Source organism: Nannospalax galili, unplaced genomic scaffold (assembly GCF_000622305.1).
Source record: "Nannospalax galili isolate Female #2095 unplaced genomic scaffold, S.galili_v1.0 scaffold634, whole genome shotgun sequence".
Taxonomy (NCBI): domain Eukaryota; kingdom Metazoa; phylum Chordata; class Mammalia; order Rodentia; family Spalacidae; genus Nannospalax; species Nannospalax galili.
In genome coordinates, this window is record NW_008336853.1 from 80,059 (window position 1) to 99,917 (window position 19,859).

At 50.3% G+C, this 19,859-nt stretch overlaps 2 protein-coding genes across 2 annotated transcripts in view; both read left to right on the forward strand.

Annotated features, from left to right (window-relative positions):
- The window catches only part of St6galnac2 (ST6 N-acetylgalactosaminide alpha-2,6-sialyltransferase 2), a 20,181-nt gene extending 2,360 nt beyond the window's left edge, over positions 1–17,821 (forward strand). Inside the window, exons 2-9 of the mRNA XM_008831495.3 lie at positions 4,377–4,437; positions 9,381–9,555; positions 10,197–10,365; positions 10,754–10,892; positions 12,370–12,473; positions 14,391–14,474; positions 15,942–16,038; positions 16,850–17,821. Coding sequence (XP_008829717.1) covers positions 4,377–4,437; positions 9,381–9,555; positions 10,197–10,365; positions 10,754–10,892; positions 12,370–12,473; positions 14,391–14,474; positions 15,942–16,038; positions 16,850–17,017 — 997 coding nt within the window. The 3' untranslated portion in view covers positions 17,018–17,821. The remainder of the gene's footprint in view (positions 1–4,376; positions 4,438–9,380; positions 9,556–10,196; positions 10,366–10,753; positions 10,893–12,369; positions 12,474–14,390; positions 14,475–15,941; positions 16,039–16,849) is intronic.
- Positions 13,533–14,453, forward strand: LOC103732687 (leucine-rich repeat extensin-like protein 5). Its single transcript, XM_008831336.2, has one exon. The coding sequence runs from the start codon at positions 13,533–13,535 to the stop codon at positions 14,388–14,390; it is 858 nt and encodes a 285-aa protein (XP_008829558.1). The 3' UTR covers positions 14,391–14,453.
- Positions 17,822–19,859: the final 2,038 nt, after the last annotated feature.

Genomic DNA, 19,859 nt, shown 5'->3' on the forward strand with positions numbered 1-19,859 from the left:
TGTATTTTAATAATGAAATGGAGATCTTTTTTAAAGGTTAAAACCTCATTTAATTTTATGTCTTATAGGGTTTATACTGAGCACAATTTGTGTAACAGTAATAATTCAACTGTAAACCTAAAAATGTACAGCCAATTTTGAAAGAGATGCATCCTAGCTCAGAAAATTGTTATTGACTATGTCAATGCTGATGTAATGAAATGCTTCTTCCAAGTATGTGGTTATTAAATAAATTTTTTAAAAAGTATCTACATCAAATTCAACAGAAGATTGGCTTACCTGGACAAAGCTTTTCCTTTAAAAAAAAGATCTTCAAGGTGTGGTAGCTCACACCTTTAATCCCAGTACTCAGGAGGCAGGTAGATCTCTATGAGAGAGAGGCCAAACTGGGCTACGAAGGGAGTTCTGGGCCACCTAGGGCTACAGGGAGACCCTATCTCAAAACAACAGAGGGGCTGGAGAGGAGATGGCTCAGAGTACCAGCTGCTTTTGCAGAAGACCCAGGTTGGATTTCTAGCACCCACATGCACCTAACAGTGGTCTATAACCCCAGTTCCAGGGGAATCCAGTGCCCTCTTCTGACTCCAAGGGAGGGCATTGCATAATTCAGGTGCATTTACACACATGCAGGCAAACACTAATACTAATAAATAAAAATTTTAAAAAGAAACAATAAATAAAGATCTTTCTTCCTTTCAAAACCTGGCATAGGGGCTGGGGATATATCTCAGGTGGTAGGGTGCTTAAGGTCTTGGTGGTCAAGCCCTAGTATTAAAATAAACAGAAAAAGTGACAAAAACGTAGTATGACATGGGGAGGAAGGGGCAGGGCAGGTCTCGGCCTGGCTTTGGAGGTGGATTCTTAGTCCAGGAAAGAAATCTGACGGGAGGCAGTTGGCCTTCTGAGGATGGTCTGGAAGCTGTGTATCCTTCAGGTGAACAGAGCCAGGAGAAGGTTCAGGAAGAAGAGTGGCTGAGCCAGGGCCCAGGGAGCCCCAAGGACCAGGTCTTACTGTATCTTAGAGGAGGCAGGTCATCTACTCATGGAAGAATCTGGTTCTTGAGGTTCTCATGTCTGGAATTTTGTTGTTGTTGTTCTGTTTTGTTTTGTATTTTGAAAAACAGTCTCTCTGTAGCCCCAACTAACCTGGAACTTATTATGTAAACCAGGCTAGCCTCCATCTCACACAGATTCACCTGTCTCTGCCTCCTGCATGCCAGGATTAGTATGTGCCACCACACCTGACCTTAACTTACCTTTCTTTTTGATCTTTTTGAGACAGGGTCTTCCTGTAGCCCCAGCTGACCTGAACTTGCTATGGAGACCAGGCTGGCCTCGAACTCACAGAGATCCGCCTGCCTCTGCCTCCCGAGTGCTGGGATTACAGGCGTGTGCCACCACGCCCGGCTTAATTTACCTTTTATAGCCCATTTATTCATTGATAGTTTCATACATGTACATAATACATTCTGATTACTTTCATCCCCCATCCCCTCTTCTCCCCTCATTACCACCCCTCCTCCCTACAAGTCCCTTTCCCACATTCAGGCCTCTTTGTTTTGTTTTGTGACCCTCTGAGTTTAACCAGGATGGTCTGAGTAAGGATGGGTATGGAACTATCCTTTGGAGCCTGTGAGCTCACCAGCAGGTCCACAACTGAAGACAGCAACTCCTCCTCCTCCAGAATCCATCAACAGCAAATAAGTCCCTTCACTAGGGTAGGACTCCATGATTGGCTGCTTACAGGCCCAGTCTTGTGCAGGCAGCCATGGCTGCTTTGAGTTCAGGATTGCAGTGGTTATATCATGACCAGAAGATAGTGTTTACAGCCCCATCTCCATCCTCTGTCTCTTACATTCTTTCTGCCCCATCTTCTGCAGTGTACCCTGAGAGAGGGATTTAGATGTCCTATTAGAGAGGAACAAGGTGTGGTGGTTCATACCTGTAATCTCAGCACTTGGGAGGCAGAGGCAGGCAGATTTCTGGGAGCTTAAGGCCAGCCTGGTCTATATAGTGAGTTCCAGGTCAGCCAGGGCTACGTAGTGAGACCCTGTCTCCACAAACAAAAACAAAGAGACAAAAGTAAACAGAGGAAAGGAGCTGTCAGCTACCATTAGGATCAATATTATTTTGCATTTTAGAGCCGATACATGGTAAAAATATGATCTAAGGGCTGGAGAGATGGCTCAGGGGATAAAATGCTTGTCATGCATGCCTGAGGGCCAGAATTCAGATTCCCCAGAACTCATAAAAACCAGACATGGTGGCATTCATCTGTAATCCCAGCACACCTACAGCAAGACTGTAGCAAATTCCTGAAAGCTCTCAGACCAGCTAGCTGGGTGTATGAAGAGGCAAATAACAAAACACTCTGTCTCAAACAAGAGAGGAGGTGAGGGCCAGCACCAAAGTTGTCCTCTGACCCCACACTTGTGCCATATTGTGCATGCACCCTCGCATACATGAACGAATACAAACATATCACATACATGCACATGTACACACATCACACACTCACTAAAAAACAACATAAGTGGAGTACTTTACTTTTAGTTTTGTTTGTCTTGTTTTACTTTTTGATACCGAGTCTCAGACAGCTGGAACTGGCCTCCAGCTTACCATGTAGCCAAGCCTTGAACACCTGATCCTCCGGCCTCTTCCTCTCCAGTGCTGTGATTATGGGCAGGTCCCAGCATGCCTGATGAAAAATACATTCAGTTTTATAAAAATGCACACCTTTGTGCTCACTTCAGATTGGTAAGTCTTCCCAAAGGAGCAAGAATGCCCAGCTCCCTTCCCCACTTTCTGGAGGTAACAGGAAGCATTTGCATTCCTGAGAGGGAGGGCCTGTGAAGTCACCAAGCCCAGGGAAGCTAGGAGGTTACATCAGGCCTAGGGTAGGGGATCAAGGGAGTCCCATCCCATTATCCTCACTCGAGGCCACTCATGGGGCTCCTGAGCTCTGCTGCCCATTATAGTCACCTGGGGTGGGGGTGGGGCCGAGAGGTGAGCTCAGAATCAGAATCTCAAGGCAGGTAGGGCATGGATGTTTTCCCAGCTCCTAGCATTCTCCTGGGGCAGCCTAGGCTGAGCTCCTCAGTGCCAAAGGGGAGAAGAAAGGTTTTATCTGGGTAGACAGCTGGCTGGTGAGGGGGAAGAAGGAACCTGAGGAGGGCTAATCCTCACTCCTTTCTCTCTGGATCTTACCTAAAACCTGGGAAACCAACGATCCGAAGCAGATCACAGCTGCCCAGTGTGGCTCAGCACCTACAGAAGGCTTTTGTTCCCAGGCAAACTACTAGACCCAAGTCCTCCCACCCGCTCCCTGGAGGCTGCTGGGATAATGGCTGGCAAACAGAAGAACAGCTCAGCTCCCTTTTGAATGAGCCCAGGCTCCTATGCTGTCCCTCTGCCCTGAGGCCACCTAGTACCTGGGAACTGGGGAATAACCACTTAACTCCCTTTAGAAGAGGCAGGCTGGCACAGGATCCTTTGCCTTCCTCCCTTAGGTAACAATGGCTGGCATTCAGAAGGTCCCTTTCATGTAGACTAACCTACCCCTCTGTTGGACCCCTTTCAATGATCTAGAGAATGAAGTTCTGTTATACAGAGGCAGAGACCAAGGTTCTCAGAAATCTAATAACTGCCCAAGACTAGACAGCTAGCAAGAAACCGGGCTGGATGCAAACCCCAAGAGCCGGACTTCCAAGCCGTGTAGCACCCGTCACCAGCTGCAGAGCTGTGGGCACACCCCACCAAGGAGGCAGGGAATTCTCTCTTTGCAGTCCTAATGCCTGCCCCTCAGCCTTTGTTGTTGTTGTTTCTGTGTCTTGAGACAGAGTCTGGTGTAGTCCAGGCTAGCTTCAAACTATGTAGTGGAGGGTGGCCTTGAACCCTTGATCCTCCTGTCTCAGCCTCCAGCGTACTGGGATTACCAGCATGTGCTGTCACATCTACCCCTGGGGTCTTGGCAAGAAACCCCTCAGGTGGCCACAATTCCAGGGGCTTTGGTATGAAACCCCTCAGATGGCCACAATTCTGGGGGCTGGACATTTTTCCTGTTTTATATTCTCATACTTCAACCATCCCATCCCTATAAAGTCCACATTCTGCCGCTCCCTGAGGGATCTCCTTTGTTTCCGGGTTTGTGTAGCTGGGCAGTACATAACTGAGTAACAGTATTCTGTGTGTCTAAGGAGGGAGTTATGTTCCAGAGTAGAGAGGAGGAAGGATCTAAGGAACAAACAGCTTTGGGACCCTAACACTTTGTCAGCCCCAGAGCTGAGGGAACCAGTCCACAAGCTTCAAAGGGGCTGGTTGGACTCACTGACAGGACTGAACCAGACACCCTGCTTACCTCTGCCTTCTTCCCCCAGGAGCATCAGACCACCTCGAACATGCTTTCAACCCAAGGCATCAAATTCTGGAATCAGAAAGGTATGGCAGATAGCCACTGTGGGGCAGTTTGGGCATCTTCTAGTGAGTGGATTGGGGGTGGTGGTGGGAAACAAACCAGAGTATTCTCATAAAGCTAGGCCCAAGTGGCCTGGACTCCACCAGCACAGAGATAAACATCCATCTATCCCCTCAGGGCATCTGAGACCTGACCACAAGGGTTTCCTGTACCCCAACAGAAAATGGATAGATAAGTCTCCCAGAGGTGTAGACAGCTGAAAAGTTCTTGACAGTCTGTATTAGTTACTTTTCTGTTGCTATGATAAAACTCCACGACCAAGGCAACTTATAAAAGGAAGATTTTATTTGGTTTACAGTTCCAGAGGGAACGTTCCTAATGGTAGGGAGGCAGAGCAGCAGGTGTGACAGCAGGATCAGGAAGCTGAGTGCTTACATCTTCAACTGCAGACACAAAACAGAGGTCAAACTGGAGGTGAGGCAAGACCCCAGTGCAAGGAAACACATCCTAAAGGCTTCATAGCCGCCCCCAAACAGCAGGGGACCAAGTATTCAAATACTTGAGCCAATTGGTGGGTATTTCTCATTCAAACAACCAAAGAGTCTTAAAATTGTATCTTTTAAAAAGATTTTTTTTAATATTTTATTAGCTGGAGCCGGGCGTGGTAGTGCACACCTTTAGTCCCGGCAACTCAGGAGGCAGAGACAGGTGGATCTCTGTGAGTTTGAGGCCAGCTTGGTCTACATAGTGAGTTCGAGGACAGCTGGGACTACAGGGTGACCCTGTCTCAAAAAGACCAAAAAAAATGTATTATTTTTATTTTATGTGTATGAGTGGATTGCCTACAAGTGATGCAGTGCCCACAAAGGTCAGAAGAGGGCACCAGATCCCCTGGAACTGGAGTTACGAATGGTTGTTAGCTGCCATTTGGGTGCTGGGAATCGAACCTGGATCCTTTGCAAGAGCAGCCAGTGCTCTTAACTACTGAGTCATCTCTCCAGCCCAGCATTTATTTTTTAATTATATGTATGTGCCTGTGTGTAGGTATGTGCATGTGAGTGCAGGTGCCCACAGAGGCTAGAGGCATCAGATCCCCCTGGAGCTGGAGTTAAGGAGGTTGTGAGTCACCCAACATGGGGTTCTGGGAACAAAACACAAGAGCAGTATGCACATATTCACCTCTCCAACCCCTTAAAATTGCATCCTCTTTAAAATTGTTTGTTTGTTTGAGACAGGGTCTCCCTGTAGCCTCAGCTGACCTGGAACTGCCATGTAGACCAGGCTGGCCTCAATCTCACAGACCCACCTGCCTCTGCCTCCCAAGTGCTGGGATTAAAGGTGTATGTCACCATGCCTGGCTTAAAATTGTATATTAATGGCAGATGGATTTCATACTCTGGTCCTCCAGATATCCATTCATGATAGGTCCCATTTAAACTGCTCACCTTGCAGTAAACTCCAGGCTCTGGGAAAGTGCCCCATGTTTGCCTAGAGAATCCTAGACCTTCAGGATTCTGGCTGGTCACTCTACTAGCCATACAATTGGTGTGCAGCATAGCCCTGCATTCCCAAACTCACAGAAACCCCAGGCTCCTCCAGAGGAGCAAATGGGACAAAGAGCAGTTATGGACCTTGCACAGGCTCACTCAGCAGTAAGCGGTGCCATGGGATGGGAGCCCTGATCTGACCACAGAGCTTGCTGTTCATCAGGTAGTATACAGCCTTCCTCACCACCTCCGCTCCTCACACTGTGGTTGAGCTGGGTGATCTTTGTGTCTTTATGGATTAGTACAGGTTTAAGAGTTGTTTTTGGTACCCAAGAGACTAAAGTAGGACGTGTTGATTGATGTCTCCGGGGCTCAGGGAGAATACAAGAGCTTATAGTGATAGGCTAGACATTCAGAGACAAAGCAAGAGGTCCTGAGCAGGTGACGGAGGACGGTGTGTAAAGAACAGAAGGCAACGGGCACTGGACTCGCTGGCCAAAGAGAAGCCTCAAACATCTTGAGTGCTTGACCGGGTTCACCTTTAAGTTTCCCAAAGTACTTTTTTCTGCCTCCAGCTACTTGGTGCTAATTGATACGTAGCTCCAGCTAGTTTAAAACAGAGGCACTGATGTGACTTTTGAACACATATAGCAAAGTGTTCTGGAACAACCTGGTCCTGATGTATGAGGTACCACAAAACCAAAGAAAGACAGGCATACAGATCTGGGATCGGGTGGAGTGTGTACTGGGAGTTATTGATGAAGCAAGGCTCTGGGCAGCAGTGAGGCCAGTTTGGATCAGCAAGAGGGATTTGTTTTCAATTTTTTAAAAATTCATTTATCTTTACTTTATGTGTATGAGTGTTTTTGCCTTCATGTATATAAAGGCACCATGTGTATACAGTGCTCTCAGAGACCAGAAGAAGGTGGTGGACTGCCTGGGACTGGAGTTACATATGGTTGTTAGCCACCACATAGGTGCTGGGAACTGAACCTGGGTCCTCTGCAAGAGTAGCCAGTGCTCTTATCCGCTGAGCCATCTCTCCAGCCCCCAAAAGAGGTATTTATTTATGGATTAGAACAAAGGCAGTTTCATCCTAACCGCATGTACCTGGTATATTAAGATATATCGGAGTCAAGTGCATCCTTTGCTGGTGAAAACACTAGACAGATGCAGAAACTCACACCAACAGAACTGAACCACATAGGACTATTCGAAACGCAAAGGGGCGTCCTTCAGCTTTGTGACCTATGCCCTGGGCTCACCCAGTCACACCTGCTATTACAACTTCCTGTCTGACTTCAGAAAACCTCCTTCTACCATTTCGCCATAGCTCACCAACTGTTACCCTTCAGACACCAACTTCCAAAAAACAAACCTCAAACTTTTCTCAAGGAAAAGTGCCATAGTTCAGATGGAAGTCCTGTTCTCTTTGACCATGGTCCATGCCCGTCTCCCTCAAATTCCTATCTTTAGTTTAATGCATCACTGACAACATTCTGTTACACTATTCATCCCATCTTCTGTGGACCCTGTGGTTTGCATTGCATCATTTTGCATAGTGTGGGACGCTCACATGTGGCATTAGGGCAGAAATGACTTGCACAGCAGTTTCCTGTTCTGTCCTTTGATCAACAGCTTAACAAAAAAACTTGTTCAGAATTAGCAGAGCCCTACCTGGCCCAAGGCTTTGTGGAGAAGCAACAGATTAGAATGCTGCCTGCTGAGAACCTCATTCCTTCAAGGGCCCTGAGTATAGAGGGGCTGTTTTCATTTCCTGAGGCTCCTAGAACACAGAGCACGGACTAGGTGACATAAGACAACACAAATCAGGGCTGGAGAGATGCCTCAGCGGTTAAGGGTACTTACTGCTTTTCCAGAGGACCCAAGTTTGGTTCCTAGTACTCACATGCCTCACATCCACCTGTAACCAGCTCCAGATGGAGCCAATGCCTCTAGCCTCTGTGGGAACCTTCACTCAAGTGTACACACACACACACACACACACACACACACACACTTTACAACGAAAACAAAAATGGTAATCAAATTTTCCCTGGTCCAATATCAAATCAGGGAGCCATGCTCCCCGCAAGGCTCTGAGAGCCCCCCCGCCCCCGCCTCACCTCTCCCTGTCTTCCCAGGTGTCACTTGACTTCTGTCTGCATCACTCTGATTCTGCCTCCATCATTGCATGGCCCCCATTTTTCACATGGCCTCATTGTAAGGAGACAACTGCACAGTCATTGCTACTGTAACGCAACATATAAGCATCCCACACTAGGCCGAGAAAAGAAAAAAAAAATCCAAGAGACTGGATTTCGGGCCAGCCTAAGCCCATAGGATCACATTCTGACTATATCTACAAAATCTGATTTCCAAACAATGTCATTGAGCTTGTTTTCCTTTTGCCATCAGAGACATCGGAGAGAACGACTTCAGAGGAAAGATGCATGTAGGCTCATGTCTCAAAGATTTCAGGCCATGGTTGCCTGGACCCATTGTTTCTAAAGTAAAGCTGATCATCATGGAGGGTGGGGAGACAGGTGGTAGAACTGAATGGTTCATTTGGGGGAGCCAGTCAGCAGGGTGAGAGAATAGGTGGACCCCAGGACAAGCTATAACCCCCAAAATGTGCCCCAGTGGCCTACTTCCTCCAATTAGGGCCTTACCTTGGAAGTTTCTACCACCTTCCACAATGCTGACAAATTATTCCTCCATCCATGGGTTAATCATTCATGATGGTAGAGATCTCATGGTCCAAACACCTCTCAGTGCTTGGATCCACCAGCTGAGAACAAAGACTCCTGAATGACATTTGAGGTTCACAGTGGACATAAGCACTGGGGTCCTGCATATAGGCAACCCAGGGAAGAAGAGTGGTTACACCTCTTACCAGGTTGCTGGACCACAGGCCATTTCAGCCAGAAGATCTGGGAGAAGGAGGCTAGAGAGATGGCTCATTGGTTAATAGAACTGGTTGCTCTTACAGAGGACCTCGGGTTAGATTCCCAGCACCTGCATGGTGGCTAATAACCATTTGTAATTCCAGTTCCAGGGGATCCGATGCTTTCTTCTGACCTCCAAGGGCATTGTAAATTGGGTGTACTTACATACATGCAGGCAATACACTCATACACATAAAATAAAAATAATAAAGTTTTTTGGGTTTTTTTGGGGGGGGTTGGTCTTTTTGAGACGGGGTCTCCCTGTAGCCCCAGCTGGCCTATGTAGACCACTGTGTAGACCAGGCTGGCTTCAAACTCACAGAGATCCGTCTGCCTCTGCCTCCCGAGTGCTGGGATTAAAGGTGTGCGCCACCACACTTGGCAATAAAATATTTTTTAAAAAGATCCGAGAGTGGCCCTAGTCTAGAGGGAGAAGGGGAAGCACATCCCTCTTAACTCTCTGTGTGGTCTGTAGGCTCCTGGGGAGAGGCACCCTCACCTCCTACCCATAACCCTCTCCTCTTCTCACAGAACTGGTCTTGCCAGGACTCACTTCGCCTGGCTGTTCAGCGGGACCACCACTTCCGGAGCCTGTTTGACTTCTCCACCCCAGTGCTACTGTGGGGTGGTCTGTTCACACCTAAGCTCTGGGACAATCTGAGCCAGCTCAAAGTCCCATATGGATGGTGGGGGCTCTCCCAAAAAGGTAACCTGCTACCCGCTGCCTCACCCCTGCCTTCTGCCTCAGCTGACCCCGTCTTGCCTTTGTGTCTAGTGTGTGCCCACTCTGGCTGCCTTCACAGCATCAGTGATGTATATGGCCTTTTGGGCTCCTCTCTCTTTCCAGAACCCCCAGCTCTCTGACTCCTGCCTCTCCCGCCTCCTTTGTCCAAGCACCCAGGACTCAAGGTGTAGGCTGAAGTGCCCCTGCCAAGTGGCTCTTACCATTCTGGGACCTCCCTGATGTGAAAAGTATCCAGTGTCCCATGGTGTCCTTAGGTCAAAGGTCAAGAGGCCTCAACAGCACCATCATGGCTGCTTGTTTCATAAACCACCACACTCAGGCCCACCACGTGCCTCCAATGCTTTACTTTTGGAGTGTACGCTGTCTTAGGGGACTAATTATTCCATTTCTCCAAGACGCTGAGGGCCCAGCCAAGCTCCCCTATCTTCTTCAACCCCTACACACTGACTCCCATTGTCCCACTCCCCTGCACTCTGGGATGGAATGGGATGGAATGGGATGAAATGGGATGGGAGCCAGCCTCCATGAGGTAGGTACCAGGCCACATAATCTAGAGCAGGCCAGGCAGCAGCCCTCCTTATGGCTCCCCTTTGTCTTCACAGACATCGTCTCCACCCTGAGCCTTCTGAACAGCACAGAGAGCGCAGAGCTATTTGCTACCTCCAGAGAGCCACCTCGAAGCTGCATTCGGTGTGCCGTGGTTGGTAACGGAGGCATCCTGAACGGGTCCCATCAGGGTCAGAAAATCGATGCCCATGACTATGTGTTCAGGTACGAGGGCAGGGGCCAGGGAGCTGGGTGGACAGCCCTGTTCTGCTAGCCGAGACAGCACCTTCCCTGAGGTCAGGGCAGAGCAGCTGCCAACCTAAGGCATCTCAGCAGGTGTGATGGGTAGATGTTCTGGACAGAGGCTCAGCCCACCCTGAAGACAGAACATGGGTGCCCATCACAGGGGGACTCAGGAGGAAGGGTCCCTGGGACAGGTTTACCCAGTCAGAGGGCACCCCTCAATGGCCCTTGGACACAGATGCTCCTGTGGGCTGAAGGACTGGTACAAATGAGGGATGGGGAAAGGTGCGGATCCAAGCTGTAGAGATGGATGTGAAGGGGACAGCAGGGTGCAGCCACAAAGATGCTGATGAGCTTCTGCTGGGGCCAGACTCAATGGAGCAGTGATCAAAGGTTTTGAGCGTGATGTGGGCACCAAGACCTCCTTCTACGGTTTCACTGTGAACACAATGAAGAACTCCCTCATCTCCTACCAGCGCCTGGGTTTCACCTCTGTGCCAAAGGGGAAGGTAAGGCCTGCAATAAGTGCAGCATTGTGACTGGCACCTTAGCATCCTTGGGTGGGCTCCAGGAGCTCCCAGACTTCTGTCCAATGGATGGAGGGTTAGGTGCCAATATTGTAGCCACCAGAGATGGAGTTATTACAGCTGAAGGCAGATTTGACAGGGATTCCCCCTTCTTTCAGGGGATTCAGATGCTCCTCTAGAGCATAAAAGGGGAGTAGCTAATATTTACTGAATATAGATGGATACCATGTGAACCCCACTTTACTGGGAAGAGACAGAAGCTCAGTGCCCTTTCGCTCAGCAAGTCAGAAGGAGGCCAGAGTTCAAACCCAGGCTGCCTGGGTTTCAAACCCTAGAGTTCAAACCCTAGAGCTCCCTTATCTATGCAGAGTGCGAAGGGGTGTTTATTGAGCACCACTGTTACTAGCATGTTACAGAGTATGGATGCAGTTGTCGCAGCAGCCCTGCCCCAAGGGGGACTCCACCATATCCACTTCAGGTGGCAAAGTTAAAATGCTGAGACTTTTGGGAAGGGGTCCAAGGCCACCCATTTCCCCACACATCAGAATGTGTGGCCTCTTGACCTCTCACTACAGCCCTGTGTGGGAAACTGAGGTTCTAAGAGACCGAGGAGCAGGCCTGGGTCACAGCTTGTGAGTGCAGGAGCCAGCTCGGAGGCCTTCTACACCTGGAGTTTTCCACTGTCCTTCCTTACCAGAACTCCACACTTTCTGCCTTAAGCACTGTGGGTACTACATGAAGGGTAAGGGAGATCACAGGAAAGGGGTTCTCTGGTCATGAGAGATCGAAGTGTGGCCACAGTACCACACTAGTAGTGGGAGTCTACGGCTCTGTAACCAATGACCCCCACACTTTAAACGATAAGCCTTTATCAGCTCATTATGCCAAGGGTTGGGAATTTGGGAGCAGCTTAGCAAGGGGTTCTGGCTCAGGCATCTCTCAAGGAGTGGATTGATGTCATCTGAAGGCTGAAGTGGTGCTGGAATCAGGATGGCCCTGTTACAGGTCTATTTTACCTGGACTCTTCTGGAGATCCCTCAAGAGACCTTATGATGAGACAGCTAACTTCCCTCAGACTGAGTGATTCAGACAGAGCAAGGAAGCCTTGGCACCTTTTACGGCCTAATCTTCAGAGTCTCTGTCAGATCAGGAGTTCCTCGGCTGCACAGGCAGTCGAGGCCAGCCTGGACTACATAAAACCTGATCTCAAAAAACAAACAAAAATGATTCTATGTGGTAGTCACTAAGTTCAGCCAATACTCAAGGGGGTGGTAATGAGGCTTCCCCTATTACAGGGAGGGCTATCAAAGGATTTGTGAACCTGTATTGAAACCACCACAGTACCTGCAATATGGGAATAAAGCCTTGTGAGGGGACCTCTGGCAGCTTAGGGGGTAAGGCTAAGTCGGAGGACTGTTTTCTCTGAAGCTGAACGTGGCCTTGTCTGATCCCTTGACAGGACCTGCGCTACATCTTCATCCCCTCGAGCATCCGTGAGTACCTGATGCTGAGGTCTGCCATTCTGGGTGTGCCTGTTCCCCAGGGCCCTGATAAAGGGAGCAGGTGAGCTGCCGAGGGTACTGCTGTGGCATGGGGCGGGTAACGCTGCCTCCCCTTGCTCCCAGGGACCAGAGTGGAGTTGAAATGCTGGGTCATGGTTCTTCACTCTTGCTATCATGTGAGAAGCTGGCTGAAGGGAGACAAAAATCCCACCCTACCCAAATCCATAAGCCCTATTTATTCAGCATACTAGGGACTGGGCTCTGGGTAATGTGTTCTCAAGACCCTTGGATGAGATGAGCTATGGGGCTCAGAGAACACCACAGTGGATGGAGAGGTAGTGCTTGACCTCCTGAGGTACAGCCATTAAAACTAAAGGCCCATTTGACAGGGACTGCTTTCAAGGTGGCTCATAGCTCAGGTGGCCCTACGGGTCCCCTGCTGGTTGAGAGGTAGTTTTTCCAAGCAGAGCGAGCAGACCTTGGGCTGCTGTGTCCAGCTCTGACCCAGCTCTCTGCTGCTGGAGGACATACAGGCGGCAGCAGCAGAGCCCTTTCCTCAGCTGGGTAGCTGGCACTGAGCACACTGAGCCAGTGTCCCTGCACTCATCCTGGGAGGCAGGGCCTCCTCCTCAGGACCCCGCCCAGGACACAGGAGCACTGGCTCCCCAGGCTCTGTCCTGAGAGGTGGCAACAAAGGGTGCTGTGTCTTCTCCCCCACCTTCCTGGGCAGCAGGCCTGGGTCCAGCTGCCTTGATCCATGTCTGGCCCTGGCCTGAATCTGCTCCCTGCCTTCCCAATGTCTTGTGCCTGGCTCAGGTGCTTAGACACCTGCCACTACTATGGTGAAGATGGCCTGTCTCCTCTTGCGGCCCTCAGGACATGTCACCTTCTCTCCCCAGAGAGCAGCTTTGGAGGTGGTCTTTATGAGTTGTCATAGAAACTGGGCCAGTGTCCAGCCCCTGATGGGTGCCCCACCCCTGCCCTGTGATGACCTAACAATTGCTCCCTGGTGCTACTATTGGTCATGAGAGCTGAGGACAGGTTCTATGACTCCCTGGGGATAAGCTCTTGGGGGAACCTCCTCAGAGACCCCGGGTGGACATAAGCCTCCGTAACACCAATGAGCTCCCCATCCCACACCCCTAACCCATCCCCTACCCAGTCCCCGTCACAGTCCCGTTCTAACCATGCTGATAGTGCTTCGAACCAGCAGCCCCTTCCTAGCTCTGGAGGCTCAGCCCCTTCCCCTTCCCCCACCCGGGGCCCCTCTTCCCGCCCACCCTCTCATGCTCCCACCCCAGCTACCTCACAGCCCTCCTCCCGGGCTTCCTCCCAGTCTCCCAGTCCTCATGTGCCCCGAGGGCCTTCCCAAGCCCCTACTCCACCCGCCTCCAACTCGCCCTCCCAGACTGGATTAAAATCCCTCTCTCGAAACCCTTCCCTGACTCCCTCAGTGCCTGTGACAAGGTCCCCTTCCTACAGTCACGCCAACTCGGCCTCCTACTTCTGCCCCATGGGCCGCACTCCTAACATCCCTTCCTACATCGCCCCCTACGTGCCTCGCTTCGTGAAGGAGGGCCCCTTTTTCCAGCCCCCCACATCACCCCTTCCACAAAATGGGTGGTTTCCCTGCCAGGCCCAGGAAAGCCAGAGGCCACCACCGCCACCTCCCGACTCCCTCTACTTCCCCCTCCTCCCGCCACCCCCTCACCTCCCCCAGGTGAACTGCTCCTACCCCACGCCTCCAGCCCTGTTCATACCCCCATCCTCCATGTCCTACTCTCCACCGACTGAGGTCCTGCTGAAGGGGAAGCCACACGTGGTGCCCTCCGTGCTGCCAGCCACCTTCTACACCCCCTTCTCCCGCTTCTACGCCCAGCCCCAGCCCTACCGCTACCGCCGGCGCCTAACACTCCCCTCGCTCTCCCTTCAATACGATGGCTCTGGACGCTCTGTCCACTTCTATCGTGGGACCTAGGCCTTACACCTACTTTGGACCAGAAACCTCTGCCTGTAAATTCAAGCTCCTGCATCCAGACTTCATCGGCTATCTGACAGAGAGGTATGGGAATGGAGACGGGGTGGGAGGCGGGAAGACTGGGTGCGGAGTGCCGGGTGACTGAAGGGGAGCACCGAGTGCTTCTGTTTCATTTGCTTCTGATTTTATTTGCTACCGTGATGGAGATAGTGCTTGACATAACATACAGGGTCAACAGGACATGAACAAGAAACTAGGGATGACAGAAGGAAGTTTATGTTCCAGGGACCTTCACAGAAGCACACACCGGGTACTCGGGAGCCAGGCATACAGCCGTTAGAAACCCAGCCAGCCCAAAGCTGGAATAAACAGGCTGACCCCGCTTCCTTCTGCCAGGAAGGAATCCTGAAGGTGGATGGGGTGTGTAGTTGGGTTTGTCTGGACACATTTTGGGTTGTCATGGCAGGGAGTGACCTTATATAGGTGGTGGCCAAGGGTCTGCCAAACATCCTCTTGTGCAGTTAAAGCACTATTTGGCCCAGTGCTAGTTGTCTTGTGGTTGAGAAACCCCCCGTAGACCAGAGGTAAACATCTTAGAATGGAGCAGATGGAGTAGGTGTACAGGTGGATGGAGGGAGGAGGCCCCGCAGTTGTAGCCCCACTCTGCATAGGAAGGATCGGACCCTGCCAGTGCAGCAACCTGCTTGACCAAGCTTAGACATCAATCCCAGGTCTGCAGTCAGGGCCTGTGGGCACTGTCACACCAGGAAACCCAGAGCCAGGATCTGAGTGAGCTTCACCACACGTTCCTGATTCCTGTTTGGTCAAGATGTGGAGGGGAGAGAAACCAGGTCATCAGTGCCTAACTAAGCATTGTGGCTACGAGGGCAAAACAGAGTTGTAGAGTTAGTGGGAGTGGGATAAAGGGGAGGGTCTCTCTTGGGGTTCCTCTCTCTCAACCCCCATAATGTGTCTCATCCCAAAACCCCTGCACTTAGTTTACTTGGACGTTCCCCAAATAGAGAACTGGTTGGAGAGGGTGAGCATTTGAGCACTTCTCCAGCCTGAGTGGGTAGCCTGGAGCCCAGTAGGTAATACAGCCAGCACACTGGGATTCAAAACCTGTGTGCGTGTGCGTGTGTGTGCACGCACACCCAGTGGGTAATACAGCCAGCACACTGGGATTCAAAACCTGTGTACCTGTGTGCGTGTGCGAGAGAGAGAAAGAGAGAGAGAGAGAGAGCACGAGCAGACTATATGAGCAACAAGCAGGAACACGGGAAGGTTGGTGCAGCACTGCATGGGTTAGTCCTCGATCTCCACCTTGAGACAAGGCCTCTTGTCCCCATGGCATATCCAGGCAAATTGACCTTGGGCTCTCCCCGTCTCCCATCTCATCACAGAAGGGCTGGGATTACAGATACACGCTAAGACACCCCAGCTTCACATGGTTTCCGGGGATCCAAACACGGGTCTTCATTTTTCAGGCAGGTGCTTTACCTACCGAGCCACCTCCCCAGCCAGCCACCTTGAACACCTCTTTCCTTCCAGGTTTTTGAAATCAAAGTTGATCAACACCTATCTTGACATATATATGCCTAGTACCGGAGCCCTTATGCTGCTAACAGCCTTGCACACCTGTGACCAGGTAGGTCCTCTCTAGGAGCCCCTGGCACAGCATAGCTGTGAACAGCACTCCCTATGGCCTGACAGCTCTCCCCAAGGCCAGCCACCTCAGGCAGGAGAGTTCCTGCCTGTTGTCCTCCCTGCTATCTAGAAGGGTGGGGTCCTGGGTCAGTCCTGCCTAACTTCCACATCCATCCTCCCGGCCTGCTTCCCTCGTTTTCTACGTGATATTTAAGACACAAATGATCACACCGCTCTTCCGAAAGCTAAATCTTGACAGAACTGGGTAGGGGGATGCCCTTTAATGGGGACATCCTAGAGCTGGCATGGGGCACAGGTTCCTGGTAGGATGTTACCCACCTGAAGAGCATAGAGGCAGAGAGAGGCTGAGTGCCAGTCTTCAAAGACAAGTTATGGGCTGTGGAAGTCATGTGTGTGGTGCCTTAGCTTTAATCCTCGGTATCAAGACAGAAAAAAAAATAAAGCTGTGACCTTTATAAAAGCCAGCTTGAGAGCTGGAAATGTCACCCTGGCCCTATACATTTTTCCCATTTTAATGCAGGAGTCTCTACAGTCATAGGCTGTGACAAACCCTGCTCTAAGTGGGGGCGTGACTACTTACCTATTAACCCTTTTGTTCAATGGGGGCAAGACTCATCTACGATCCTAAGGTGACTTGAGAGACTGTGCACAAAGGGCACAGGGCTTGTTGAGCTATTTGTACCTACCTTCACATAGGCATCCGCACGGGCGAGGGCATTCCTTCTAACTCAGATCACATCGCCCATCTACCTGCACCCCACAGCTCAATAAATGTGATTGTCCTTGCCCAGGTCAGTGCCTACGGATTCATCACAAGCAACTACCAGAAATACTCTAACCACTATTTCGACCAAAAGAAGAAGCGGCTGGTATTCTATGCGAACCACGATCTGTCCCTGGAGGCTGCGCTGTGGAGAGACCTACACAAGGCTGGCATCCTTTGGCTGTACCAGCGCTGACACCACAGCACCAACTTTGCTTTTTGCAGAGCTGCAGCTCTGATCCCAGGTGGCAAAAGCCCTTTTTCTCAGTCTTCGGAAGGGGCATCATTCCCTTGACCCTCCACTTTCCAACAGGAGTACTGAGACAGACTCACGACTGCTTCCAAAGCCTGTTCAATTCAGGACGCCATCTTGACTCCTGACAACTCCTCTGGGTCTGAGACAGACATCCCCACCTTCACCAAGGGGGAACAGACTGCTTTGCTTGATTGGTTTTAAAGCTTGTACTCCCAAAGTAAGACTGACTGTCACCAGCCAAAGGCAGGTACACCTCAGAGCCAAGCAGTTCAAAGCCAGCACCAACCTGCTCCTGAGTCATCCGGGCCATTGGTAACCTTGATCACATAGTGGTGTGCGGCAATGCCCAAGGCCAAACCAACTGGCAGGTGGAGCCCAGGAAGGCCACAGCTACTCAACCTGTAGCCTCTTTTCTGAGAACATGATTCTAAATTCTGCCTCCAGGTTAAGAGGCGGAGACCAAAGGCAGAATGTAATTTGAGGCTAGATAATAGCATAAATGATGACCATCTTGTCTCTTTGTTGTTGAGGTAGAACGGTAAATGCAAGGTGGCTGTGGAGGGAGGGGTGAGGCAGTTCAGTGGTCTGCCTGGTGGGTCCAGGCACCAGGTTCCACCCCAGCACCACACACAGGTGCAGGCCCTTGGTCAACTGCCCCAAAGCTTGTGGCCACCAAGAGAAATCCCACCAGATGCTTCACCGTTTCAGTCACCAACAAGGCACTGTCGAAAGACCTCAACAGCCCTCACACCATAGCTTCAATAAACCTGAACTTAATGGAGTCCTATGAGCTTCTGAAAGTGATTTTCAGTCTTACCCAACCAAGGTACAATACAGCACTTAACCAAGCCCAGGCATTCACCAGCTTGGCAGGGATGGGTTCACCTCTAGTGATTCCTGGACATTCTTCCCAATGCAGCAATCCAACTAACCAAGGCCCAGGGCAAGCCTCTGGTTCTGTGGTTTGGAAAGAATGAGTCTATCCTAGGAGGACAGGGTGAACTCATATCACCAGTGACCCAAAAGCCAGACACAGTGGGCCTAGCCTTGGGTACAGAGTGAGTTGTAGGCTAGACCATATTTCAAAAAAAAAAAAAAAAATACAGCCAGGCACACAGATTTAATCAGCAGAGGCAGGCAGACCTGTGAGATTGAGGCCAGCTGTGAATACAGGGTGAGTCTCAAAAAGACCAAAAAATAAAAAACTCCAGAGACGTGATCAACAGGAGGTAGGGGGTAAATGAGCTACCAGCACTAGGGCAATCCTGCACCAAACAACCTATGTCCTTTGACATAACACTTGGTTTGGAAACAATATAGTAGAAATGTCACAGAAAGTGGCTCCCACCCAGTCTATCTTACAGAGTGATGTACTGGTATTACTTAAGTAAACCATTGCCTTGGGAAACCTGACACCCTTTAATCCACAACACTTTCCCCCTCAAAACTGTAGAAACCAGAAGTTCCATTATCAATGTGTCATTAGATTTCTTGAAAAGTATTGGGTAATGTTAGTGGCAAGCCATTAGAGAAGAGAAAAAAAAAAATCTAAACAGGTTAATTCTCTGCTGTTAAATTTTTAAAGTTTATTTGTGTTTTGAAAGCATAAACCCCAAACACCAACATCTCAGGCTTTTCTAGGCTAAGTTTGTGCTCCCTTTTGCCTCCCAACAGTCTACACCAATTTAACAGCCAAAGGTTCTCTGGGATGATCTGTCACTGGAGTGTGCAGGCTACTTTGCAGAAGCAACTCACAGGTCTCTACCAGTTCTCCCTGGGAAATAACCTGCAAACACAAAGAATAATTTGAAGGACACGGTCAATTAAGTGGCTCAAAAAGGAAAACTGAAGAATTAATCCAGAAACAAGACAACCAGCTTGGGACTCGCCCAGCTATCCACTGGAGGGGTGGGGTCTGTGTGTCAGTGTGCTGAGCAGGGCAATCAGCTTCCACCACGACTGGGAGACGTTTGTTAAGTGGCCAAAAAGAACTCCCACAGCCAGGAGGGACATTTGCATTCAGCTCCCTCTGGACGCAAATCCTGCGTTCTGAGCGGTCAAACCCACTCACGCAGAGCCGAGCAGCCCTTCCTGGGTGGGCCGACCCTTTCACTTTGTTTTCCTTGTTCTGGGGCCAATCTTTAGGCTCATTAAATCTCACCCCCAACACCAACTACTTTGGTGACCAAACAAAAGTGATATTAACTGTCATGAGCCTGGCACAGAGCTCCCAGTTCCCACAGAAAAGGGCAATTTGTGTGCATGTCAAGCCCACTGAAAGAACAAAGGCGCGCGTGTCCCTCCACACCCCAGCGCCACCCTGCTCCTTTCCTGTTCTCATGTTGCTCAGCAAGCAGCCATGACACTCAGGGGACGGAAGCTATACGAAGGGACGTTGCCTGGTGCTGGTAACAAGCCCTTGCGAGGTATGCGGCTCTTCTCCCTAAGTGTCAGGACACTGCTGCCCGTGCAGGGCCACAAAGCATTCTCATGGCCACAGCTGGCACACACTCTGCATCCCCGTCTCGGTCTCAAAGACAAGCACCCTTTGATTCCATGGTATGAGCAGAGCGAGTCCTGGTGGCTTGCCCACTTCTGCTAGGTCATAGGGCCCTTGTGCTCATCAAAGGGCCAAGGATCAACAGGGCAACCAGACATCAGATTTTTGAGTTCTGGAGGGTTAATGCATTACACCTGGTTCAGTGGGGCACACAACTCTTCATGGAATCTGCTCAATTTCATCCTTTATAAAACCCACTTTGGACATAGAGCCACATGACCC